General features: G+C 40.4%; 1 protein-coding gene across 2 annotated transcripts in view; it reads right to left on the bottom strand.

Annotated features, from left to right (window-relative positions):
* The window catches only part of atp13a3 (ATPase 13A3), a 35,648-nt gene that overhangs the window by 8,146 nt on the left and 804 nt on the right, over window positions 1–26,698 (bottom strand). For both annotated transcript variants that reach the window (XM_037114420.1, XM_037114421.1), the window contains exons 2-22: window positions 15,040–15,120; window positions 11,643–11,729; window positions 11,374–11,547; window positions 10,262–10,495; window positions 9,922–9,992; window positions 9,592–9,675; window positions 9,083–9,152; window positions 7,995–8,129; window positions 6,781–6,853; window positions 5,869–6,000; window positions 5,570–5,752; window positions 4,961–5,118; window positions 3,887–4,075; window positions 3,642–3,703; window positions 3,018–3,168; window positions 2,731–2,850; window positions 2,393–2,410; window positions 2,094–2,247; window positions 1,506–1,626; window positions 1,207–1,331; window positions 133–293 (exon numbers count right to left, since the gene is read on the bottom strand). In XM_037114420.1, the coding sequence (XP_036970315.1) occupies window positions 133–293; window positions 1,207–1,331; window positions 1,506–1,626; window positions 2,094–2,247; window positions 2,393–2,410; window positions 2,731–2,850; window positions 3,018–3,168; window positions 3,642–3,703; window positions 3,887–4,075; window positions 4,961–5,118; window positions 5,570–5,752; window positions 5,869–6,000; window positions 6,781–6,853; window positions 7,995–8,129; window positions 9,083–9,152; window positions 9,592–9,675; window positions 9,922–9,992; window positions 10,262–10,495; window positions 11,374–11,547; window positions 11,643–11,693 (2,466 nt within the window). In that variant the 5' untranslated portion in view covers window positions 11,694–11,729; window positions 15,040–15,120. The remainder of the gene's footprint in view (window positions 1–132; window positions 294–1,206; window positions 1,332–1,505; window positions 1,627–2,093; window positions 2,248–2,392; window positions 2,411–2,730; window positions 2,851–3,017; window positions 3,169–3,641; window positions 3,704–3,886; window positions 4,076–4,960; window positions 5,119–5,569; window positions 5,753–5,868; window positions 6,001–6,780; window positions 6,854–7,994; window positions 8,130–9,082; window positions 9,153–9,591; window positions 9,676–9,921; window positions 9,993–10,261; window positions 10,496–11,373; window positions 11,548–11,642; window positions 11,730–15,039; window positions 15,121–26,698) is intronic.

Genomic DNA, 26,698 nt, shown 5'->3' with positions numbered 1-26,698 from the left:
GAATTGTCAGGGAAAGGTGTCCCTTCACACTAAACGTTTAATGGTGTATAAGTGTGTATGCCTGCACACATCCTCTTGTCGTGTGTTTGTATTCATACAAGCATTCGTATTAACATTAGCCTCATCGATCACCTCCAGGCGAGGTGTCTTGCTTGGCTTGTCGGCATATCTCCAGGTGATTTTGGCGGCTTGACCGTTATGAGGAGGCAGGGCATCAGCGATGATGACAGTGTCTTGGGGAGGGATCATTCCACAGTCCCTGGCCACAGAGATGGCTGTTAGCATGTTGTCACCTGGAACATACAGCACACATTTCCTTTTCAGCATTCATTTCCCACTCATACTTCATCAATTGTTTTATGGAGATCAGTTATGTTTCCTTGTCTTAGGTATCAACGAATGAATGAGTATATTATTATAGAGGAAAAGGGATGTTAAGGGATCTATGCTTTGGACACAAATTCCTTTTCTTGGTTTTACTCTTGTTCTTTCCTCTCATTCTCTGCCTTTTGAAGCATTTGAAGACGCATCACATGAAAGAGAGCATCAAAACTGCTCTGTTCACAGGCTCAGCAAAGAGCTGGGTGGACACAGTCTCACCATCAACATTTAGCAGGAAGCAAAAAATTTCCGTGAGTAAGTTTTAAGGGAATTACTTATTCCGATATGTATTTTGTTGATTCGCACTACTGTTTTAAACTGTTCTATTTTTTTTTTTTAAAAAGCTGCTGCTCTTCAATAGTTTATAAAATAATCGTTATCTATTTCTTTTCTTTACTTATGACTGAAAGTCAAAATAGCCACTTAAAGAATTTTGTATGGCAATCATTTTCGGCAATGTTTTATCTGAGCCACACCAAACAACAATGATAGCAATCATATCAGATCCATACAGGGTTAGTGATATATACAGCTGTTCTTCTTTAATTTTTTTTTATTGGTGCTTATTATTGGCCCAAAAATCCCAGGTATCGGAATCAGTATTGGGAAGGAAAAATGGTATCAGAACATTTCACAACAGCTTTAAACACCTGCAAACAGAGAGAAATGTGAAGGGAAGACTGCATCTTTTAGGGCCCTGAATATTTCCATTTATATATCTGTTTGTGTATTCTCTTTAGCGACTATACTGATGTCGTTAATGGCTTAGTTAATGCCTGTGTACATTTGTGTGTGTATGAGTATACTGTATGTGCATGGTCTCACCAGTAACCATGACAGTGCGGATGTGTGCTCTGTGGAGGTCCTGCAGCACTCCTGGTGTTTCTGCCTTCAGCTTGTTCTGCATGATGATCAGACCCAGGAACTCCATGTTTGCCTCTATGTGATCCCTGGTTCAAAGATAAAGATGCACACATTTGCACTCATGTACCAAAAACAACATACTTCATATACATGGGGAACTCAAGAGGGCATGCATTTGCTCACAATAGATAACTTTAAAAAGAATTCCATCCTGTTTAGGTATGAAATGTAGGTCAAATCAACAATAAACAGTATGCTACCTGTTTATGTTCTGGACTTTGTGCCAGGTGAGTTTGGATTCAAGTCGACGATGACCCAGAGCTATGACCCTGAAACCCTGCTTGGTGTAGCCCTCCAAAACCTCTGCAAAGTTTTCTGGCACTGCAAAGAGACAAAAAGATATTAAAGGAATAAGTCAAGTTAGTGAGCAGCAGATAAAGACGACACATCAAACTTCTGTGGTAAGGAAACTGTTTCAAAATTTGTTTTGGTGGAGGTTCCTTAATCTTTCTTAAAGTTTGCTGCTACACTTTCTGTTGCACAAGTGCTGAGGAAGTTTGCACGTTTTGCATCCATACCTAATAAGTGGTAGTTTTTCGAAAGATCTAGTTAACAGGCAGACAAACATCTAACTGACTTTGTGGTTAATTAATTTTCCCATTATTTCTTTCCAGAATTTGCAGGTACTCATTACACTTTGAAGCATTACACCCTTACAGATTTAGCGGGCCAGAGTGCTAAAATAAAATGCACGAAAAAATAAAAATAAAACAAAACACAATATGGATGTTAGGGTTGATAATGTAACAACAGCACTGGAGCAAATACAGCCACTTTAGACATCTCACCTGTCTCTTTCTTGCACAGGCTAGCCACCACCTCTGGTGCCCCCTTCGTGTAGGCATCCATACGTTTCTCCCCCAGCCGACGAGCCACCACACTCATCCTCTGGAGTGCTGAGGAAAAAGGAAACTGGCGCACGATACCTATCTCATATGCTGACTGCACATGCACATGCACACCAACACAGACACACACACAAAGACAAACATAAAAAAATTCATTTAGAGTTTGTCAAGGAGAAGAAGAAAACTAAAAACAGTGAGAATTTGATGAGTATATTATCAAAAGGAAGCAGAGTACTTACAGCAAGCTCATAGAGTTCCTGTAATGAGAAAAGAATCCATGAGAATCAAATAAACTCATTCTGAGTTACAATAAGGTTGCTTGCGGTTATCATATTATGATGATTATACATTTTTCAGGGAGGTGCATTAATAAGCTGGTTTAAAGAAAGCAAATATTCAGTGGATTTTGGCAGCTTAGTCAACATCTATTACCCTGACGGTCAGAGACAAACACTCTAGTCAAAGACTACATTTCAGCCCTAATATTTCATTGATATAATTTGATAAATGTGTATGTATTACAATTTTAAGTTGTATTGATAAGATACAGTATATCCTGGAGAACAACTGTTCATACCATGTCCTGCTCTGGTGATGCAACAGGCTCTGGGGGCAACAGCTGTTTTGGAGGTCGAACCACAGTGGGCATGATACGGTTGTGGAGAGATGTTTCCTCCTCAGTGGCCTCCTCCAGGATCTGGGCAGATAAAAGATACGGAGAAAATGAGGATCAGAAAAATAAGAATGTGGAGACATATTTGACAAAACAAATATACTAGATTCCCTCTTTTTGTTTCAGTCTTTCTTGATTCCACATAGCCATGTGTCCCAGTTACACATATGCATTGATAGAGGACAACTCACCCAGCCTGTAGCCTCAAACATTTTGAGGTCCAGCGGGTCTCCGGACAGCTGGCCCTCTATTTTTGTAAGAGAGTGGCAAGTGGCCATACAAGCCACAAACTGTGACTTGACTAGGTTTTCCTTGTAGGCATTTTCCTCTGACAGGTGGAAACTAAAAAAGGCAGAAGAAACAAGAGGTGGATGAGAAATGATGACACATTTTACACAGAGAAATGAAGAAGCAAGAAAACCGACAGTTACTTTTATAATGTGAAGAACATATTTTGTGACCAAATTAAAATGATTGCAGAAGAAATGGATTTTAGTGACGTATTTAAAAAGGATTAAACTAGTAACACATTTTGAGTGAAGTTTTGTTGATATTTTATAGTATCGTATGGAATAACCATAGAAATGGTTTTGTTGTGATTTTGTCAATTAAGTTGTCATCATTTACACTGATTTTAAATGAAGGAAATTAAACTTTAAGAAAAAGATATTTAAAATTATTTTCCAAAACATATTCAGCAAAGCAAAACCAGCACAGCTACAGCTAAGCTAAGACAATGACTTAAGATTTCTAAAACATCTTGGAATGTTTGTATTTAACATAGAACAACCATTGCAGAGTACAGACCAACTTACCTGCCATTTTCAACCCTCTGGACTCCCCATAGGTCTAATCCATCTTCTGTCAGAGTTCCAGTCTAGAAGACGAAATGAAGCAGAGTTTAACTGGGTTTGACTGAACTGAATCAGATTGGATACAACATCTTTATTGGCACACAACTAGAGGCATGTACAATCTATTTTGGGTAGTATCTCTAGTTACTTCCTCTGTATGTTACTTTATGGACAAAAACGGCTGTCATGCAACCAGTAATAGTCACCTTGTCAAAGCAGACCAGATTTATTTGTCCACAGATGTTGATCCTCTGTGGGCTGATGCAGAAAATGCCGATGCGTTTGAGGCGTCGCTGGGCATACACAATGCCAGCGGTCATCGCGGCTGGCAGCGCCGGTGGCACAGTGATGGTGATGATGTCCAGGGACTCAATGATGATGGTCTTAGCTGGCACCTGGGGCAGGCAGAAAGGGAAAAGGTCTGCTGCATTTGTGATAATCACTTGTCTTTGATTAACACCTCTCTAGCATTATCACCACTCCTAAAACATAGCTTGAGACTCAGAAGTAGCTGCTGGAATCCAAGTTTTAGAGTCAAATATGTTCCATATCAGTGGTACAGAAAACAGTCGCTGTTTCTTCTCTGATTGGTCATGTAAACAACAAATCCAAATCAAGTATGCAGGATGGCTGATCTAAATCTAATCTAAATCTAAGGATCATAATCCTGCAACAAGCCTATAATGTGTTTCAGAGAAGGGGAAACTAATGTTTTAAACAGTTCAAGTTCTGCAGCACACAGAGATTTAGATATGTATAACCATGCTGTTTGTTGTTAGAAAACATTCTGCACAATGTTGCACCCAGGGAGATAATAGCTTAAACACAAGTCAGTGAGTATCATACTTGACTGATCAAAATAAAGAGGACTGCAGTTCTTTATTAATGTGTCATCAAAAAAAACTTGATAAGATGACTGACCATCTGTTACTGAGTGTTTCTGCCCCGCAGTGGGCAAACATCTCTGTAGTACAATTTCAATCTTAGCCACTGTGAGCTACACAACACTGAACAGATAAAAGTCTGGTTGCACCGGGCAGCTCACAAGTCAGACTATATAACAGACACTTTATAAATGTTTGGATTAAATGCTGTTATACATACACCAGTACAGTTTTGTAGGGATTATACATTTTGCATTATTAAAAAAAAATAAATAAAAAAAATCAGCAAAAAGGCCAGTGAATGTCCAAGATTTGATTTTCCTACATTTGCACACTCATTTTCAAACCCCACTTACTTCTTCTTTTGTTTAATTTGCTCATCGCCTACTAGATTACCTTGTTCATGATGCTGAGGACGATGGAGTAGACAAAGCCGATTCCAGCCACAGCCACCAGACACAAGAGGAAGAGGTAGGCATCGCGGTACAGCTTGAAGTCGGTGGGTTTGGGGTAAAGGATGGAGCGCACCAGCTGGCCTTTAGCTGTGCAGAAACCTGGGTGAAGAGGGTGTGATGAGTAATTTTGGATGAATAGGTTTTCAAAAGTAGATTTTTAAAATCCATTCTGAATCTTCCAAGAATGGCTCAGATGTGAATTTAATATTAAATGGACTGCATAATTTGCTGGCTTCCCGAATGGAAGGAATACATCTGACCTCTGAAAGGCTGCGCTTCTCTTGTAATGAACAGCAATAGAAACTTTGAGTTATGCGTCTTTCAACTAGTGTTAGTCTTTTTATTGTTTGCAATTCCTTGTGTATCAGTCAGCTTGACAAAACAGAAACTCCAGGAGACTGATATCCTTACACATGGAGCCACATCTGACTATTATCTTGTTTTCGTACAAAAATATCTATATAAAGCATCAAAAATAAATGTACACAAATTTAGAGATGATCCAAACATTAACATGACTGAATACATGTCCTCAGACACAAGTGCATACCTGTGCGGACTACCACGGCCTTGACCAGTTCGCCTGTGTAGAAGCGGGTCTGGATGACGTGGGTGCCACAGAAGAGTGTGTGTCTCTTATGCTCCTCTGTGTTGTAGGCACTGTCATTGTTCTCATCCCTCTCTCCTGGTAATGGGTTTGGGAGGTTGGTCTTTGTCACAGGAACACTCTCACCTGATAGGCAGGAAGATTTTAGGACACTTACAGGAAGAACATTATGCTGTTTAAGTTCTTGGCTGTTATATTAAATATTCCAAAAACTCTCCCCTGAGTTATCAGACTTTTCTTACCTGTAAGCATGCTTTCATTGACGATGCAGGTGCCGCTAACCAGCACGGCATCACATGGCATAATGGTCCCGTTGCTGGGGATGACCATCACATCACCAGGCACCAAATCAGTAGACAAAATCTCCTCGATTTCTGCCGGGCAAGGAAGTGAAATGGTAAATGTGAGCATTACATACAGACATGTAAAGAGCACACAATAAAAAGTAAAAAATGGTAAGTGTGGAGAAAGGTGAAAACTGTGTCAGTGAGCCAAAAGTGGCAGATGTTGGTTGGGGTTACAGGGAGGTGAGAAAGGAGATATTTTGCTTGTCAGAGCCCCAGAGTCTTGTTCTGCACATCTCTCATTACTCATGCCTATCTTGATAGCAGGGAAAAAAGCTGAGGCATCACAAGCAGGCCAGTGCTGCAGTTTAATTCAAAACAACAATATAAGAGGTGTGTAACCTTCTGCAACAATATATCTGATTCTGTGTCTTTAGAGGTCATTTAAATTGGCTTAAACTGGTATGACACTAGATGAGACAGTCAATGCTTGTGCATCACTTCTGCAAAGCTATCATCTATTTTAAAAAGCATGAAGATAGAAAAAAATATGTTCAGTGCCATTACACCCACTGTCTAACATAATCTCTCTCTCTCTCACTCTCTCTGTGTCTCTATCTCTCTGTCTGTGTCTCTGCCTGTGTCTGCATTGTCCCACCCCAGCAGCCATTTGGAGGACAGCCAAAGCAGGGGGACTGTGTAATTGTGTCTGGCCCAGCACAGAAGCAGAAAAATGTCTATTGTCAGGTCTGGTTTGGAAAGCACTCATCAGAAAAGCAGGAAAATGAATAGAATAATGAAGGGAGTGTATTGCTAATAGCATCACTTTACAGAGGCCATCGGCAAAAAATAGTTTAAAAATTGACAAACCATTGTTGGCTCGGCATATAGACACACGGACAATACTGTGAGCTGCCACCATGTCGTGAAGCATTATGTATTGCTGGAAAAAAGGGACAAAGAAAACAGATTAAGAACTTTAGTCAGCTTCTTAATTCCCATGACCACCTGTGTGACAGCAAGGCTGCTTTTGTCTGAGTTTCTGAACTTTGAAGTCGGAGGCATCAGACCATAGTCAGATGATCCTTTATTCTTGCATGAAAACTCTGGATTAGACACAAGCAGGGCGGCGAATGAGTGCCTTCTTTAAATATGCATTCTCCTGATTCCATCTGGTAAAGTTTAGTACATGTTGGATAGATTTATATAGCAGAATCACACTTTTGTCAATACTAGTCTGAAATGCAACAAAGCAATTCAATTTGACTTTGAGCAGGCCCACTAACAGATGTGGTTTTATAAAAACATTTCATCATAATCATCAATTGTGATTATTTAGCCATTTATCTTTTATTAGTACTACCAAAAATGCATTGCTGTCTCTAAATCCATTTTGTTTTCAACATCCCACAATTCTTCCCCCAAACACAAGTACTGCGTTTTGATTTATTTGATTAAGGTGCTATATAATTGAAGTTCGATTGATTGATATACTAACAGAGTATGTATGTGATATCAGACAATTACGTCCAATTTTAAGCCTGGTTTTAGTGGTCGACTAAACCATAATCGATTCAAATTTCTGACAGATCAGTTGTTTTGCAGATTGAGCAGTTTCATCACACGGTTCATCACCCTGCTGCTATAAAAACATCAGTCATCCGAACCAGTCTCGTCTGTATATTACTGGATAAGTAATGTTGTGGTTAAATGTAGTCTTGCCTGTGTTGGCTGTGATATGATAACAAAATTCACTGCAGAAAAACAGTTAGAGTTGTCTCTCTCTTCAAGCAATCTGCAGCTCCATATTTTTCTTTTTGCCCCTTTAGTTTCCGTCAGCTGAATTAGACAAAATAGTGCTGCCTTGTTGAGGGTGTAGCCTTCTTGAAAAATTCTACTGGACTCGTCAATGGACAAAACTGACCAGCTGTCCATGCCTAAATATAGTATGAGCACCCACCCTGACAAATTGATCCCCAGAGGTGTGAGCATTAAAGTTGCAATTGCTGGTTGCACTGAAAAGCCAATAACAACATGTAGTGTGATCATTCAAGATTGCAAGCACACAGTGGCTTAAAGCTCACCTTTTTGATGGTGTACAGAGAGGTAGCTATGGATATGACCGACATGATAACAATGGCCGCAGCATAGTAGTAATACTCATCGGCACTCCACAGGATCACACTGAAGAGCTGGAAGATGTAGAAAGGGTTGAGGACCTGCAGGAGGGGACGGAGATGAGACTATGGTGACACAACTACAAGGGATTTAACATAATTCCCATTTACAAGATGTACATTTATTTACATAGCTTGTATTAAGGTGCAAGGGCATTTGATACTAAATGTAAATAAGTGTTAACTAAAAAAAGTGCTAAAAAAGGACTTGACACATAGGGCCACTGGGTAATGTTACCAAAGTTAAGACACACATTGCTATGTTGGTCTGCAGGGGGCATTGGTGTTGTATTTACTGATCACAATAAAAGACACTCTAAAATGTGCAGTTTCATCACACAACACACAGCTATTATGGTCATAAATTCTGAGCCAGTGGCATGCTGGTTGCAGGGAATGTCCACAAGAGCTGGTATCCGTGAACTGAATGCTCATTTTGTGGCAAACGGTAACCACACTAGATACTGACCCCCAGACCCAGCCCCCAAAACCATCCTGGAGAAGATTTGTGATCAAAATATAGGTCAAATTGAAAATGAAAGAGAAGCCTCATAAATGGAGTAATAAGGAGGTTAGAACAGTCACAGTGCAGATGAACAGATGTGCCCTGAAGATGGACTAATATTGGCAAATAATGTGACGAATGCCTTGCAAAAAATGCAGATGATAAGCAAACATTGGTTGGTTTTATATGTTTGCTTTTGCAGAAACAACTGAAACACACATCCCAGTGATTGGAAGCAAGGCTGCAACTTAATCATTTTTATTGACCTGTTAATTTAACACAACTTTCTAGATTAATCAAAGAAACTGTCAGTGTGTAAATGATGGACAATGTGAAAAACCACTTCATTTGGTGTAAATAACTTTTAATTGTGCAAATTTCCCAGCAAAACGGCAAGATGATCAAAAAGCTGACATGGTGTCATTTATTCAAAGAGATTCAAACTGAGTGGAAGTAAACTCGGTCTCTGTTAATGTAAACTGGGCCATACCTCTTTGATAAGCAGCTTGAAAACAGAAGGCACTTTCACTGCAATTTCATTCACTCCGAAGAACAGTTTCCTGACAAGTGGTAAAAAAAAAGACATTTCACGAGACAAGTCTTGTGAATCAGTCACACACAATCACACAAAGCTAGACACATACAAAAAGATTACAGCAGAAACACACAACAATGTACCATGGAAAGGTTAAAGCTATACAGGTTTTTATTTTAAACATTAACAAATGACTGCCCTAATTAGTTTTTCCAAAAGGCTTTTCATCACATGATAATTTGGGCTCTATAAAGAATAAACATTTGGTTATGAGCACGGCAACGCTGCTGACACTTCGCCCTCACAAGATTTTTCCATCGTATTTAATTTGTCAGGCCAAGGGCTGATGAACTACTGCTACTATAACACACACAGAAGAATAATCTAGCCAGCAGCCCTGACTACTTTCCTCTTGTCTGGCTTATCAAAATTGTGTAAGCTATCTTTGACAGGTTAGATGTTACCTGTACTCCTGCTGGTTCCTGTTCAGGCCTGCACTGTGCTCCGAGTGGAGAGTGGAGCAGCTGACCTGCAGATCCTCCAAACCACTGTAGAGATAAAATATGGTTGAAGCAGAAGACAAAGGCCACATTTTAATTACATTCCAATTTAATGATCTTACTGCAAATGCAAAAGCTTGTTTTGCTCTATTCAAATATACATAGTATTACACCTGTTTATGAGTCAACAAATAGGTGTGTACAGATGTATTTATCATTGCTTACTGTAAGGGAAAGTGCAACATGGCATAAAAATAGCCCTGTAGATTCTGTAGATAATAAAAGAATGCTTACTTTAAAACTTCGAAGTTCTGCACCTCGTCATTCCAATAATATTTTGTGCTATGGAAGGTAAAATAACGGATCTGTGGGGATAAGAATAGGGGGGTGGCAGAAGGAAGAAGCAACGTTACTTTAATTTGACACATGCCTGCATTACTGTATTGTTATCCACAAACTCATGGTAAACTTTGCAATAAATGAAATTCTAATTCTAATAACCAACGTATGCCTAACACGCTGTTGTATATTTCTAGCATAGTGTAAATATGGAGTATAATTACACTTGACTAAAACATAGAGGGCCCTCTATCAACTTCCCTGATGTATCTGGCTGCAGGTTTATGGTGCTTACCTGTGTGGGCTGGTAGTCAGCATATTTTCTGATGAGCTCCTGAGCGGGGCTGCCATCGGAGGGGTGAGGGGTGTGTCCGTTGGCCAGAGGGGGGGAGGCAGGGGAGGAGAAGGGGCAGGTGGGAGAGGAAGGGGAGGAGGGGGAGGTGGTCTGGGTCTCCAGGCTGTGGAAGGGGTTGCTCCCTGGGGCCAGCATCACTCGCACCCTGGCCAGGAACCAGCGACGGAACTCATCCTAGTCGAACAAACATACACAAAGTTGTATTTTTTCTGGACATTGAAAGAATGTCATTACATTATACCATACATTTATGTTAAGTCACCATGTAACACTGAGTAGCCACTTTCAGTTAACCTATCTAATCCTAACTTAAACGTAAACCAAATTCCTATATCTGGAAAAAGCAATAAGGCTAAATGTCACAAAATGTTTACATGAGAATGTTATTCTAAATACTAATGCGGACATTTCAAATTCGATCAACACCACAATCACTTGTAATTGCATGCTCTGTAAACAAAGCTATCATCTTGCACTTCTGGCTACATGCTGACTGAATTTCATTGGCTTTGTACCTGTACTATGCACAATGACAATAAAGTTGAATCTATTCTAATCAGACATTCAGAGTCATACGCGGTAGGTCAATGATGAATACACAAGAGTATGAGACCAACATAGAGATAAAGGAATGCACACACACAGAAACACGCACACAAGCACATGTGACTGTTATGGACACACTGTTGGACAAATGGTAAATCATCTGTACATTCCTGCTAATGTGACTGCCTGTAGGAGCCAGTCAGTCTCGATGTATTTACTGTGCGACTACAATACATCAGTTGTATTCCCTCACAGATTTAAAAGCACATGAGCTTGAGGTTATATCTTCTTCACGTACCAATACGCTGAGCTGTGCCTGACAGCATTTGGACTCGCTGCACTCCTGCGGTAAATAAAGAACCCTTGGAGTGTTTCTACTAAGGCACAGACTGAGTGTATGTGTGTCAAATGGCAACTGTATCATTGTCATAACCAAATTGTCTTCTTTTTTATGTATATATATCTCAACAAATCAATAAATTGTTGTAGCTCTCCTTGCTACCTACCGTGGAGCGCATCAATACTACTTCGGCATCACGGGCTGTGGTACGAGTGCAGGTGGATTTGACGCACCACTCTGGCATCCAGTAGAGCAGCAGGAGGAGGAAGCCCCCTGTACACAACACACCAACGCCCACCAGGGCCAGCCGCCAACGACACAGACGGTAGCCCTGCAGCTCCTAAAGGGTGGAAGGAGAAAAGGGGGAGCAGTCCGATAAGTTGGAAAGCACAAACTGACACAGTGGCGCAGATGTAAAATTACAGAGAGGCATACCATCTCCTCCTCTTCCCCTTTGTTGAGGACCTTCATGTCTTCCTTCTCCATGCTGCGGAACAGTTTGCTGAGCCCCTCCCTTAGTCACTGCAAACAGACAAAATGTCAGGGTGAACTGTGTGGAAAAACAGTTCAACTCTGGCAGAGCCACAAGATGCTTTCAAGGGATATGATACAAAAGAGCAGTGTGTGGAAATTTGTGACGTTCCATCATCCTCATATTTTTACAAATCCTTGCCAACTTCCTCCATTTGTAATACTCTTTTTGTAATCCATTTATGTGAATAACGCATTTCTGTGGTTGCAAAATTAAGCATACATTACACATAAATTGACCATTACTGTGCATCCAGTTTACATGTCTGGTATCAAAATAAAGTGGTACAGTGGTGGTGCAGTGGTAGAGTCAAAGGGATGACTTTGAGTGTTTTTCCATCACATCTGCCAGCCTTGCTCTATTTGGATTGACTTGGTACGTCAGCCCAGCATGGCAGAAATTTGCATTTCCGTCAAAACGGGCCTAGGAGCTTGAAGGTGTGCCTTTAATTGATGAGGTGCTTGGTTTGTGCTGTGGCCAGATGTAAAGTGTAACTGTAAAGACTCTTTCTCCTTCACCAACAAAGCTCTGTTAATTCTGTGGCAATTGTCTATAAATTCTGCACAATTAAAGTCCTCCATTATTCAGTTATTTAAAAGACAAATGATATAGTGATTCCCAAATTTCAAGGACAAATTTGATCTGTTACAATTCAATATATTTTAAAAACAAATGTGTAACAACCTGTGCTCCTGACTGTTCAGAAGCTTATAATTCACCTCACTGTTTGGTCATCCATGCCTTCTGGTAACACCTGAGCCCAGTGTCCTCAGACTATAAAATCTAAGCTTTGTGACTCTCTTTTACAGCAGGCACTCCCCTGGATATATGGCAGCGTTACTTCCTCCTCACTTCCCTTTGGTTTATTTTATGCATTTTTCAATATTCATACATCCTTCTTATCCCCAATGCACGTCCAACACTACTTATGTTCACACTCTATGTCTTTTGATGCGTTTTGTTAAATAAATTCTTCAATACACTGCATTTCTTACTTTTCCAATGCCTTAGGAGCCAGGTTTTGACATGTGATAAAAGGATTGTGTTACAATTATCCAGTTAATTCTGACATCTTCAGAAAGACTTTGAGGTTTGCTTTATCCATAGAGGCGTGCAGTATATAACACAAATCACAGGCAGCATTTAATAGTAAATAATGACAAAGTCAGCTCAAGTGCTGCATTGCTGAACTGAATACTGTCTAGTGATAAGAAAGAACTCCAATTAAAATGTCCAATAAAGACATAAACCCTCTGCCTGTTGGTGCTTGTGATAAGAGCATTGATGCAATGTCTGAAATGCTATTTACAAGTTTTGCAATGCCATTCATTGAAGCACTCAATCCCAAGTCTTCAGGCCTAGATAATAAACTTTTTCAGTTTCATCTATAATTATGCAAAGTGCAAAGTGCAAAGTGACGATTTCTTACATATACAGAAAATGTTCAAGGGCATTTTAAAAAAGCATGCACTAGGGTAACATTCAATAGGAAATGTACTTGTGTGGTGTAATACACAACAACTGTGTTGGTCTTAACTCACTCTTTTAACCCAACATTACCTCTTCAACTATCTATGGTACGATCGACAATGAAGGAAGAAATCACCCTCTGTGGATACAAAGTGCAGGAAGCCTAATGGAGGTAAGCAGTTCACTGGAGCACAACGGACTCGATCCAACTAGAGGAATGCACAGCACTCCCCAGACAGCTGCTCGGCCTCAAAACACCTGAGATTATCTCTTAAGAGTGTCACACACCCACACAGACGAACTGAGTCATCATTTGTGCGTTACCCAATATCAAGCTTGTCCCCATTTCCTCCTCTCAGTTGTCCCCAAGGACTAGGCGTCTGCCAAAGAAGGCACACTGTCACTTTGTGTGAGTGTGTATGTGTGTGTGTGTGTGTGTGTGAATTCTGCATCGATACTGACAGAGTGAAGCCTCTAGGTCAAAAGATGAACAGGCTCTAGGAAATACAGGTTAGCTGCAGACAATCTGTCTCTGTGCCTAAAAGCATGAGCAAGGTCCAACAGGTTACTTTGCCATTTTGTTGCTCATGCATTAAATTACAGAGAAACAGTGAAGCTGAATGTGTGTGGAGTCAAACAAAGTAGGTAGTATGAATGATTGGTTAATTAGGCTACTGGCTTTAAGGTCAGAAGTTAGGTAATCAATTAGTCTATTGGGTACACTCCGGATTTCACTGGGGCCTCTGTCGGAGATGGTGCCAGACATACATTTGACAGAATGGTGGACACACATAAAATGAAAAAAGAATAAAAAACACATGAAGTGAAACAAACACAAGAGAGTTCAAACAATTTGACACTGAGGGGTGCTGGTATGGTGTATCAGGGCACAGTGCCCATAGCGCCAGCCCGCTCCTGCCCCTGCCACCGTCCAACATCAACTGCTCCTGTATCACTGCCACTCACATGCAGATTTTATCTGCCAACTGCACCCGTGTGGACCTTTTCTCTGGCATACAGCGGGATATTTTGCTAAGGACCAAGCCCTTCCTATTATTTTACAATAGCAGCCCCCTGGCCGGCGCTAGGCAGTGGGTGCAGTGCAACAAGAACATTCCCTCCCAGATTTGTGCTATGACTGGAATTACAGACACCCGGGCAGCATGGATAAACTCTGGCTAAACTGTTGTCTTAGCATGGTGACTCAGCAACAACACATCAATTCCAAAAAGGTTTTAAAAGTATCAAGCTTCTGCGGTTACTGTGACCGAAAATTGTTACATACACATCTGTTATGTTGGAATCATCTGTTCAGACAAAAGAGGGTTGTGACCTCAGGGAACATACGAGGTTCCATAATTACAGGCTTCAAACACAAAAGAGGCCAAAGTTAAACCTTGGTGGCTGAAAAGCCAGACATGTTTACCCTGTTTATGACACAAGTATCAATAGGTAACTTAGGTCAGGGATAAGGCATACTTTAATTCAGGTGAACTTGCACAAGAGAATGGATGAAGAACTGTCACAGAAATAATGTGCATTATAAATATGAAGAAAACATCCAGAATAAGACCGTGTCACATAAATCAACCAACTGTATTAAGTTCTAGGTGCTAGTGAAGATACTTCACATAGTTAATATATTTGCCTTGCAATCAGGACCAGGTCATATACAACTGGTCTGGCTCTTTAAGGGGGGATGTTTGTCGATGATGTGTCTGATAATCTGGCTACATAGGACTACAGTGCCAGATCACTGCAACGTCTAAACGTTGTACAACAAGTGTAATTTGCACAAACTCAGTTTCAGGTGGATTGGCGTGATCCTACCTTGCGAGCCAGGGACACGATGCCCCAGGCGGTCCTCCTCCCCGCAATTAGCTTGCTCTCTCACCAAACCAACCTGGAACCCTGGGTGGGAGAAAAAAAACAATTAAAAGAAGGAAAAACCCAAAAATACACATCACAAAAAAAAGTTTTTTTGAGGAACTTGAGGTCTTTTCACTAAACTGACCATGATAACCTGGAGGCTGAATGGAAAAGGGACCTCCACAAAACAGTAACTTATCCTCAAAAAGGAAAAACAATAATGGTTAATGTGTACTGAGCTGATGTTTGTCAAATTGACAAGGTAATGTAAGAGTGCATGCCAAAGTGTTCATTTATTATTACCAAGTACTCGCTAGGACTGTCTTTTATGTATGATTCAGCAAGATAACAGAAAAGTGCTTTGGACTTCTTCTAAAAGACCAATCACAATGAAAGTGAGTTCAATTTACTTTAATTGGCCTCAGGCGAACAAATGTGAACCACTGACAACCATTTAGTTGGTTTTTTTTTAAGCTGATAAATTAAATGAAAATGGATGAACTGAATTTCAGTTTGAATTGAAGTCCAATAATAAACTCTCAGCACCACAGAACATCCCACCAGACAGTATCTATATTGAAAGTATGTCATCACTAATGCATATTTTAGGTCAAAATATCATTGACTAGAACACACAGGAGAGTGAGTGAAACATTTCCCATCATCTGAAGTTCAGAATTACATGTCTATGTGCCCACCATCTATGCTTCCCTGGACTTTAATAATTGTTGCTAATCATGTCCTGTGCTGACCCTGTTCATTTATTATGCTTCATTCTCAGTAATTATTTCCCACAGTGACGAAAGAATGCAGCTATTGTTGATGCCAACATGCTAAGCGATGTCTTGAGAAAATAACCAAAATGGGAAAAAATTGTCAGGTGACTCCTCCCAACCCTTTTCCTACATGAAACAGTCACATAAAACAAGAACAACAGAAACAGAGTTATGTCTCCTTTAGTGAGTATGGGGATGAGAGGAGACACCAGTTGTTTTACTGGAGAATAGAGGACCCTGCCTGGGCCTCTAAGAGTCAGCATGACTTCAGAGATATTTATAGATTCCTCCAGCCCAGCCTAAAGCCACATTGTTGTCTCTCATTTGATTAGTCTGCTATTGTATTAATAAGCAACGCTGGCTTGGGGGAAAAAAAACAAAAGAGGCAGCTGTTGATCTTTTTTCAAACTCCAAGATTAAACAAGCCAATCATCAGTATTCCTGGAGAGAAACTTTACAATGTCAGTATCAAACTACATCAGATGTAGAATCTGATTCTATGATCAAGAATAACTTTCACAAAGCCCATTGGCAAATGTATTATGACGTGAAATATTTCTCAAATTATCTGACTGTGCTGTGAGCACTACGTCCCTCCAACTCATTAATTGCTGTAATTGAATTGGATGTAATGTAAGTAAATGGACCTTTAACAAACATTCATACGTCATACACAGACTCAGTGTTTTTACAGCTGTGGGAACAGGGCTACACCTAGCATTTTTATTTGTTAAACTGTTTTATCTATTGCTTGAAATTTGCACCAAAGATCCAAGAAATCTCAGGAATTCTTTGAAACATGGAATTAATTGCTGTCGTCAAGCTGAACAATTCCTTTTGGGTTGGGCTTGGTTTGCCAGGGGCCTCCAGAGGCAGCAGAAAGGTTAACAGGGGACCAACAAGGGCTGCCGCTTCAGCAGTCGCAGAAGCAAAACCTCAGGTGTTGTAGTAGTTCTGGTAGGCTATGGGGAGGGACTCATGTGGTCTCAAGGTGTTCTGCCAAACTATTCGATGATTCAGAAAAAGAAAGCAGGACGTGGCACAAGTTGTGTTCAGATAGGGAGAAGAACTGCTGACCCGGATTGGCGATGTTGTTGAACTTTGAGGAGGTACTGAATCTGATTAACGTGAGAGTCAGCACTATGTTCTATGTTGCAAAAAAGGTGGATAGCTCCCTGGAATACCCTCCTTAGCCTGCTGCCACCATGACCCGACCCTGGATGGATGGATGTTCAAGAAATCTGCAGGTTAAACCTCGTAACAGTTTGGTTTGTTGTACTAGATGAGATTATCAATATTACCATTCTTAACTAACCCGCATCTTAATTAGGGCTCGGACAACATGTCAACGTAATCAATGACATAAATCTGTCAACATGAATAATTTGCGTTAACGTATTGTCCCAAACAATCAAGGGGGTAGGTGAATATCCAGAGGTGCAGAGCCAAGCACCACTGGAGAAAAGGCGAACCACTGTGTAATTACACAGAAAGCCGGCGCTGCAGCTCCTGAAGAGGCGTGATGGTACACATCATGATTATGACGTCTAGGTGTTTCCAAGGTGTTTCCCCAGGTGTTCTCCTGTCGATGTAAACCTGCAGACAGTTTATAATCATATGGATGCTCTTATAATGTGTAGTGATTGAGATCCCGACCCATCGAGCATCCTGGAAAGTGTCAATGTTATGTTTTTTTGCTCTAAATTACATAATCACCATCAGTCAACTGGATACGGTCTGACCCTGTCACTCTGCGTTGTTTTCCAGGGGAGAGTTCACTAAAGTCTTAGATGGGAAGGCGATCGTCACAGTGTTTTATATCAACACAACCTCTTTAGTGAGTTAAAGGTTTTTTTTTGCCAGTGAGAGATACTGTTTTTCAGGCAGAAATGTGACAAAGAGGCGGTAAGACAGGCAGGAGGATGAATGCTTCTTACTGCGGTATTATTTTCCTCATATAAGTTACCAAGACAGTTACAGTTACTACGTCTCTTTTGTTTGGTCATGTAACGTTGTTTTGTGGGACATTTCTTTGTATTTAGTTGAGTGACGGACCTGTGTATCAACCCGTCGCTAGTCCCAATTCAGACACACACCGATCAGGAATAACATTATGACCACCTGCCTAATATTGTGTTGGTCCCCCTTTTGCTGCCAAAGCAGCCCTGACACATCGAGGCATGGATTCCACAAGACCCCTGAAGGTCTGCTTCTAACTCATCAACTTTGAGGAAAACATGTTCACTTGCTGCCCAATATATCCCACCCACTAACAGGTGCCATAATGAAGAGATAATCAGTGTTAATCACTTCACCTGTCAGTGGTCATAATGTTATGCCTGATTGGTGTAGATCCATCTGAGGATAATACCATCAAGAGTCAAACTTCTTATAAAGAAATTACAAAAGGTTCAGGTGTAATTGTTACAAAAAGATAAATCTACCTTTGCTATTGGTTTTGCATTTGGTGTTGTATTTTACTGGATGATTTCAGTGGAACTTTACATGTCCAAACTCTGCCTTAAAATGTTTCACATTTGAGAACAAGTCCTAAAGTCCTAAACTAAATTCATGTAAAAGAAAATAGTAATTAATTTTTTTTTCCTGGGTCTCAGGAGGATTGTGTGAATAGTTACATTGATCAAGTAGTGTGAAATAATCGATAACTGAAAATCTAATCGTTAGATTTATCGAAAAATGAATCGTTAGATTAGTCGACTAATCGAAAAAATAATACACATACTTTATATTAGTTTGCAGTTCAAAACTTTTCTGAACCAATACCTGACACCACTAATTACTAGCATTAAAAAACAATAAAGCAAATCTCACTGAAACAGATTTGTGTGGATTATTGCAAAATGGACAGCAACAGTTTGATGTGATAGTGAGACCATGAAGCCCTTCTATATTTGTAAAAGCCTAAATAAAGAAACTGTCACAAGACCGCCCAAACTAATGGAAAACGTTGACCTTTTAAGATTGGCTGAGTTGATGGCGTCAAAAATTAGGTCAGAAAAGTCAAAATATTGGAGTAGCACTAAAGGATTTTGTAAGGTTTGTGAATTTAGATTTCACATGATTTGCTTAAAGAAAATCCATTACTTTCAAGTGGCAGGTTTCTCGGTGAGTTGGTACAGAATGATCCAATCATCAGTGAAGTTTAGTCTTACAAACCTCATTGCCACACCACCATATTTCGACAGTAGCATGGGCTTAGTCATGTTTGAAGGCACATGAACGGTATAAGAATTAATAAAACGTCTCAGTATCAACATTATTAATGATCATCTGTAAAAAGTTAAGATCACTATCTAATGATGCTAAGCATTTGCAGTAGCTCATACAATCATCATATTTTACAAGAACATGGTAAAGCAAAAGTATACAAATAAATAACTCCAGGATACCTAAGACTAGACATATTCTCCTTTCCCTTTCAGTCCTGTTACTCAACTTACAGACAAAACGGAAAAAGTCAACAATGAGCCATGACCTAAGGACAGAAGTTCATAATTCATGGAAGCACTCGGAGGAAAAAGTGTTTTGTTGCCATCATACTCTGCACTCAATGTGCTTTCTTTATCACTTCCCCTCCTACTTGTGGGGTTTTATAGCCAAGCTTTGTTCCCCATCATGGGCTAATCAAGCAGTTTATCACTGTGTCCACTGGCCCTACTAAACAGCTATGACCATCTATGCTTCATCCTAAGTCCAAACAGCAAAAAACACTTCCTCATCCAGTTTTAAAAGCCCAGCACCACTGAAAACACAATTAAACTAACAACTCCTGCAGGTTTACATTTCATATTACATTCATGCAAAAACAGATCTACAATGACTGAGTCCAAGTGAGCGCCAATCCTGTGAAAAAAATCTATGCGGAGAAAAATGGAGGGCAAAGGCTGGGAAAAACACAGTAATCCTACAGATCAAAAGTGTGCTGAGTTTTAAGTCAGACCACATGCTTTTGGATTAACACTGGCAATCCTTGACAGTCTATGAAAAACTACCACTGTGCAAGAGATCAAAACACATTTATACTTCACCAAGCAGCTCATTAGTACATAATGATCCTGAGTGAAAAATAACATTTCTATACGGATGTAACAGATTATTGAATTATCTAGTTTCCTTATTTCATGAGCCAAATTGTGCTGTAGATGTCATCTCAGTCAGAGGGCAAACAAAGATAAAAGATGTAAATCAGCTGGCTGTTAGAACAATCACACATATGAGAAATAGGTGAGAGAAATAAATATAATTCGAACAGTGTCCTTACTGCCCACTCTCGATTAAACATGCCTCTGAGACAGTTTGTTACTTGAGATACGTTCAGACAGGGATTATTTATGAACTGTTCATGCCTGGCGAATAGTGGGGTACTGGGATAACATGTTACAAGCTACTAGACCAAATTGGAGTCAGGAAAGGACCAGCAACTGATGTGTGCTCATTTGTTTTGAAGTGGTACAGCTGATGGAAAGAAAATTATTTGCCTACTATGATGATCATCAGGAGCAGCATTTTAAGGAGTGGACCTATCCAGAGCTCTGTACTGAGCTTTCTGTCATAGATGGCCTCTGACACCAATTCAACATGCTCAATCATCTGAAACTGCTAATGAGAGGGAGGGGGGCCAAGAGTGTGGTAAATGCCACAAAAAGTATGAATGATGGTCTCCTATACATGTATATAAAGACATTCTTGCAAGAGTACCAGAGACTGAATGCAGATTTGTAAGAGATTTAAAGTTCAAACGTTTAAGGTCTGCAATTATTAAAATCAAATCTACGCAAAAAGAAGTATGACGATACGATGTTGAACTCCATCTTCGATGCTCGATATATTCATCTAATGCACAACTCTGTTCTCAAGTCTGTGTTACTGTGTCACATTTCACAGTTGTTTTTACACTCATTTGAAGTGTTTTATTTCACTTCCACTGATGTTGCCCGCGAGTTTGTCGTGTCTTGTTGGAGGAAAAGCGCTAGACCGGCACTAGAAAGATCTGTTTCTCTATCACACTGCTCTAGGGGTCCCACATCAAACAGTACTGGGCTGCTGAGAGGACTTTTACCATGTCAGGATATTTCTCATCTCCATTCTGAATCAACACTGGCAGACCTTCCATCACAGGCTGCTATCATAAAGATCACTTGTGAAAAGTCTTGAGGCATTGGCTCAAAGGCCTATGGAATATTGGCGCCTCACTTCTTAAACTGAGACCAAAATGCTTCCAAATCCAGTTTGGACAGGACCTCAAGGTCTCTCACAGAGACGCAGAAAGGTCAGAGGTGAAACAGGCAAGAACAATTCCTTGATTACAGGAATTCAGGTGACTGTAAATGTGTAACATTGACTAAGCAAGCTGAACTTTCCCCTCAATGAAACTCACATGACTCCAGACAATGACAAAGCTTCTTTAAATCAGGTCAACATTTCTAACCTAATCCTGAAAGAAGTTCAGTGCAAACCAAAACATAATTATATACAATATGTCCATGCTACCTGGTCCTGGGACAGGCCATACTGAATGAAGTTACCACAGGGAAAAGCACATAGACAAAGATCTTAAACTAGCCTGGCTAATCTCTTATTAGTAGACTTAATTCCAACAGAAGAACGAGCCACTTACTGTAAGTGGTATCACTGATCAGGGGAATAATTGATTATGTCTGTTAGATGAAAAAAAATAATCAGGAATTACTCTGATGATCATCTGAACGAAAATCCCAGCTTCTCCTTTGTGAGTATATCCCCCTGCAATAGAAAATGATCAACTAAAAAGCAAAACCACAAACAACATTTCAGCATATGATGTGCTCTATTAAAAGATTTACCAATCCCCAAACCACTAATCTACACTTTGAGTACATATTTTTTCTCTTTTGCATGGCAAATAAGGCATAATCCCAATTGGCACACATTCAAATTGCATAAAATATCCTACTAACAATCCTCAATTGTTCTTATTTTCCCACCACAAATGATGAATAGACCAAAAAATCAGCATAGAGATACTGAATTCGTTATTCAGGCAATGTTTCCAGCTCATCCAAATGATTTGTGACATCAGGGTTAAACTAACATAGAAGAGTCTGCATATGATCTCTGAATCCTACACTGTGTGAGCAATGGCTGCAGATGTATTTGTGCGTGGGAACTTTTCTTCATGTGCAACAAAACACTGTGAACATCACTCCTCTCAACTCAGAGGTCTAATTCTCATTAACATCACACAAACAAATTATTTCCTGAGCCTCACTGTGACAGGAAAGAATACATATGCCTCCTAGCACAGTGTCTCTGAGAGACACTGGTCTCTGTTAAAATATAAACAGAAAAGTGAATCAACAATGAATACATTTGTCCTGAGATGATCTGAACAACCTGTGTTTGTGCTACAGAGAAAAACTTCAAACTGATCAGGACATTCTGAAATTGATCTGTGACAGCTATAAAAAGCCCAATCCCTCTCTGATCCGTGTTTACTGAAACCTTTTGTGGCTTGGGCATGCCAGCCACATCGTGGCAGAAACATGGGTAAACAAATAGCAGCCAGCAGCTGTCTAAATTAATGATATCCACACAGACAATGCCACAAACAATGTGAGCACAGCTACTTAGAGAATCTGCACAAACGTATCAGAAACATCAACAAATATAACACACAAGTATTCATAAAGCAGCCATTCCCTTTACCATGACAACTAAATTATCCAAACTGGGGCTGGAAGTTGAATGGACATCATCTGTGTATAATCAAGGGGAGAGCAGGTGAGGTTAGACACCTGTGTCTGGGTGGCCTGATAAGTCAATTATCTACAGTTCTACATCATGTAGACGAAGCATCATTCCAAACAAACCAGCGAAAAGGTAATACCAATCAACGGAGGAAAACAAAAAATACAAAATGTAAAGGCAAAGTGGCATATGTCTCAAAGACTCTCAAAAAATGTGTTGTGTATGAAGGCCAACAGCGAGCAAGAGCCAAAGCAGCTAAAAAAAAAAAAATAGGCCTTCTTTTAAACTTCTAAACTTGCGTGAGCATCTTTGCCAGCTTTGCTATAATTTGTTCTTTGTTTGTGTTTACACAGCCGGGTCTCTGGTCGCTGTTTCTACTGCTGGATTCATTTGTGCTCACCAGGAATTTACACTGATCTCAGCATGGACACCTGAGGGCTCTCAAGACACTTTTTCTGCTTTTCTGGCCGTCTGTGGAGGTCATCTCGGCCGACTGAAGCAATCTCTATCTTCCTGACGGGCCGTGAGCCACCTACACCAGAGACTTTGTGCTGCAGCTTGCTTCACTTACCCCCATCAAGGCACTACTACAGACACCTTTCCTGAGGAAATACAACCATTCTTGCATTTACGGAGGCGTGGTTAAAAAAAGATGTAAAGCAATGATATGCTGCACACTGATGGCTTCGCCCGCCCAATAAGGCTTGATCGAGACACAGAGCTCACCGGGAAACAACATGGCAGAGGTGTATGTCTTTATGTAAACACACACTGGTGCTCAACGGTCATCATCAGGGAGGAGCTGTGCAACACTGACATTGAGCTTCTTGCCATCTCTCCTGCCCTTTCTACCTTCCCAGAGAGTTCCCACAGCCGTTTTTTGTCCTGGTTTACATTTACCCCAGAGAAAACGCTTCCATAGACCACATAAAGACAACTGTAAACAAACTGGAACTCATATCCTGTGACTTCCCCAAATTCATCATGGGAGACCTCAAGCACTGCTCAGCTGGCAAGTCATTGAAAGGATTTCACCAACATGTCACCTGCACCACCCACTTTGGGCAGACTCTGGATAAATGCTATGGATCTCTTCCAGATGCATATAGATCAGTTGCTCTGCTCCCCCTTGGCCTTGCTGACCACAACACCATCCTGCTGGCACCAGCTGGTCAATAACACTTTCTTCAATGTCTTGGTCACCTCTACAAGCTCCCCTCAGGGCTGTGTCCACTCACCTCTGCACCTCTTCATCATTTACACAGATGATTGCAGGTCCACCAATCCAGACTGCCATCTGGTAAAGTACGCTGGTGACACAGTTGGAATGGTGTGAAGACCAAAGAGACGGTGGTGACCCTTTCCAGCAAGCAGAGGGACCTGGCTGAAGCTGCTGTCAGCGCAATCCATGGGAACAATGCAGAGATTGTGGAGGAGTACAAATGCCTTGGCACAGCTTTTGACAGCACATTTAAATTTGCCTCCAACACTGAGGAGATCCTCAGGAGATGCCAGCAGTGGCAGTATCTCCTGAAGAAGCCCTTTTGGGGTAAATGAGAACATTCTTCAGACATGTTATTAGACTTCATAGAGAGTGTCATCACATTCTCCATCACCTGCTGGTTCCACTCGAGAAGTCTGCAAAACAGGCCACGCCTCCCGAGCACAGTCAAAGTCTGCTCTAAAACCACTGGACTGCACATTTGCACTTCACAAGTGGACTTGTTTGTGCCCATGTACAACTACTCCACATGCCTTTAATTGTCCCCCAGGGACAAACAAATTATTTTGCATTGAAGGGAAGACAGCGAGGAGGCCTAGAGTCTCTCTGAAGGCGACAGAAGAAAGCTACTTTGAAGGATCAGACAAATTGTGCAAACAACAGCTCCCATCCTTATAAAACCACAGTTCAAAATAACTCACATGATGTCCTGGCTACTGTTAGACAGAGGACTTGTGAGGGATTCTGAAATAAAGTGTGATGGGAAAGTAAGTGTCGAGTAGGGCTGTCAAAATTTTGAAGTTTGAATATTCCCTCTAAAAAAATTTTTAAAAACACACAGGTTCAATCCATTTGAATAGCTATATCTGCGCATTATGCTAATAACAGGAGGAAAAGCTAATACAACGAGACATAACTACTTGTATAGGTATTTTTATTTCAGTTTTAACGTGTCTTTTAAAACATACACATTTTAAAATAAGTAAATGAAATAATGGCCTATACCGGAAAACTTTTAAGACCGCAGACCTCTCTCTTGCTCGCCCCACTCTGACTGTATGCGCATACTGATTTAAGTAAACAATTTGATACCATGAGGGCAGTGAAATATGAGCCGAGACGTGGCTGTTTAGTCGGAGTTTCAGACATCACGACATGCCCATTTGGGTGCACATTTTCGAGATGTGCCCTCATGTTGCTAGTGGTGGAATGGTAAACTAACTGTAGCTTACACAGCTTGCATACAACTTTATCTTGAGGCTCCGCATTTTTTCCGTCTACTGACCAAAATCCGAAGTATTTCCAAATTGGACTTTTTGGGTTGCTTGGAGTCCAAACCACTCTCTCTGCTGCCGAGTTGGGCTCTGAACTGTCTGCCATTTCGTTTTTCTCTCTGCCATCTGCATCTGCCACGGTTTTTGTCACGTCTCACTTTCAGCAGTGAGTGACGCTGTGCAAGTGCGACTCCTGTGACCTGTCCCTGACCCGTCATGCAGTGCGCCCACTCACAAAGCAGCCGCTGATGAGTTTTTTTTCCAGAGTCAAATATTAATTTTCACAACTGAATCGCCGTTTTTTCAAAAATAATCGAATATATATTCGAATTTAGAATATTCGTTGATAGCCCTAGCGTCCAGACCCCAGTCAAATTGAGAATTAGTGGCAGGCCAATACACATGCCACAATGTAGCTCTACGTTATACCAGAGATGTGGACTTGAGTCCACTCAAGTCACTGGTTTAATGATTAACAACTTGACAGAAAAAAAGACTTTTGAACTGACACAGGTAAATATTTGTTTACTTGTTGAAAAATTATGCAAAAGGAATACATTTTTGATTGAGGAGAACTTAAGTCATTCAAAAAGTTAGTTATTTTCTGTTTGGTTAGATTTTTTCAGTATTTATCAAAAGTATAATTGAATTCAAATTCCATGGGCTGTATGTCAAAGTTTCCTTGGGGATGACACTGAAGCATGAACTGCTCGTAATGAGCATTTCAGCACCGTGCATGGTGGTTTCTGTCATCAGTGTATGGAATGTGTGTCTGAATGAATGAATTCAGTTTTACTTCAATCTTTCAATGAGCTGGGTCAACACACTTTGGATTTTAGCTTTTAGCTTTTGATGACACTATTGTTTTCTCCTCAATGCCTTTAAAAAGGGGCATTATGCAGTTTGGGGGAATACATTTCAATAGATAACATTAATGAAGTAATAACACAAACTGAGAAATACCTATTTTATCCATAACTGAATAAACAAGCTGTTCTCAGATGAAACTAAGGTCCCCAGAACAGTTTCAAGCTAGAGAGGGGGCAGCATCCGCCAAAATATAAAAACAAGTCATCAGTGTGAACTGTTGACCCTTCAGGTCATTTTGTTTATCTAGAAGACAGTTTGTTCTGGCATTAACAAAAGATAATCCGTCAATAAAGATCTCTCTCTTCCGATGAAAATGTATCCTCAAAACTACACAGTTCACCTTTAAATCATGTCACAGGTTGACAGATTGTTTTACTCTCATCAGTTAATGCGTATGAATTGATCAAAAACAGCTAAAGACATCCACTGTGAATCAGTGTTGCAAAATAACCAAACAAGGGCATAGTTTTTGCAACTGACACAGCTATATGAATTGCAAAAGATATTTCAAGCACATGTTGTCACTCAGTGAAGACCTGGAAGATGAATTAAGTGGATGTATTAGGACATTCCGGCGGTGATTTCATCTAACTGGCTTGCAACGAACATCCTGATTGTTGCTGGTGATCTTACCAGAGTGACAGGTGTTTAAGAGGGATACGGCAAAGCTAATAGAGAGGAGGCGTGATAGCCAAATGGTTTACACGCAGCTTCAATCAAGTTTTATTCTT

Source organism: Acanthopagrus latus, chromosome 11 (genome assembly GCF_904848185.1).
Source record: "Acanthopagrus latus isolate v.2019 chromosome 11, fAcaLat1.1, whole genome shotgun sequence".
NCBI classification, from domain to species: domain Eukaryota; kingdom Metazoa; phylum Chordata; class Actinopteri; order Spariformes; family Sparidae; genus Acanthopagrus; species Acanthopagrus latus.
The sequence above is the reverse complement of the archived record's forward strand: the minus strand, read 5'-3'. Positions and strand labels throughout refer to the sequence as shown.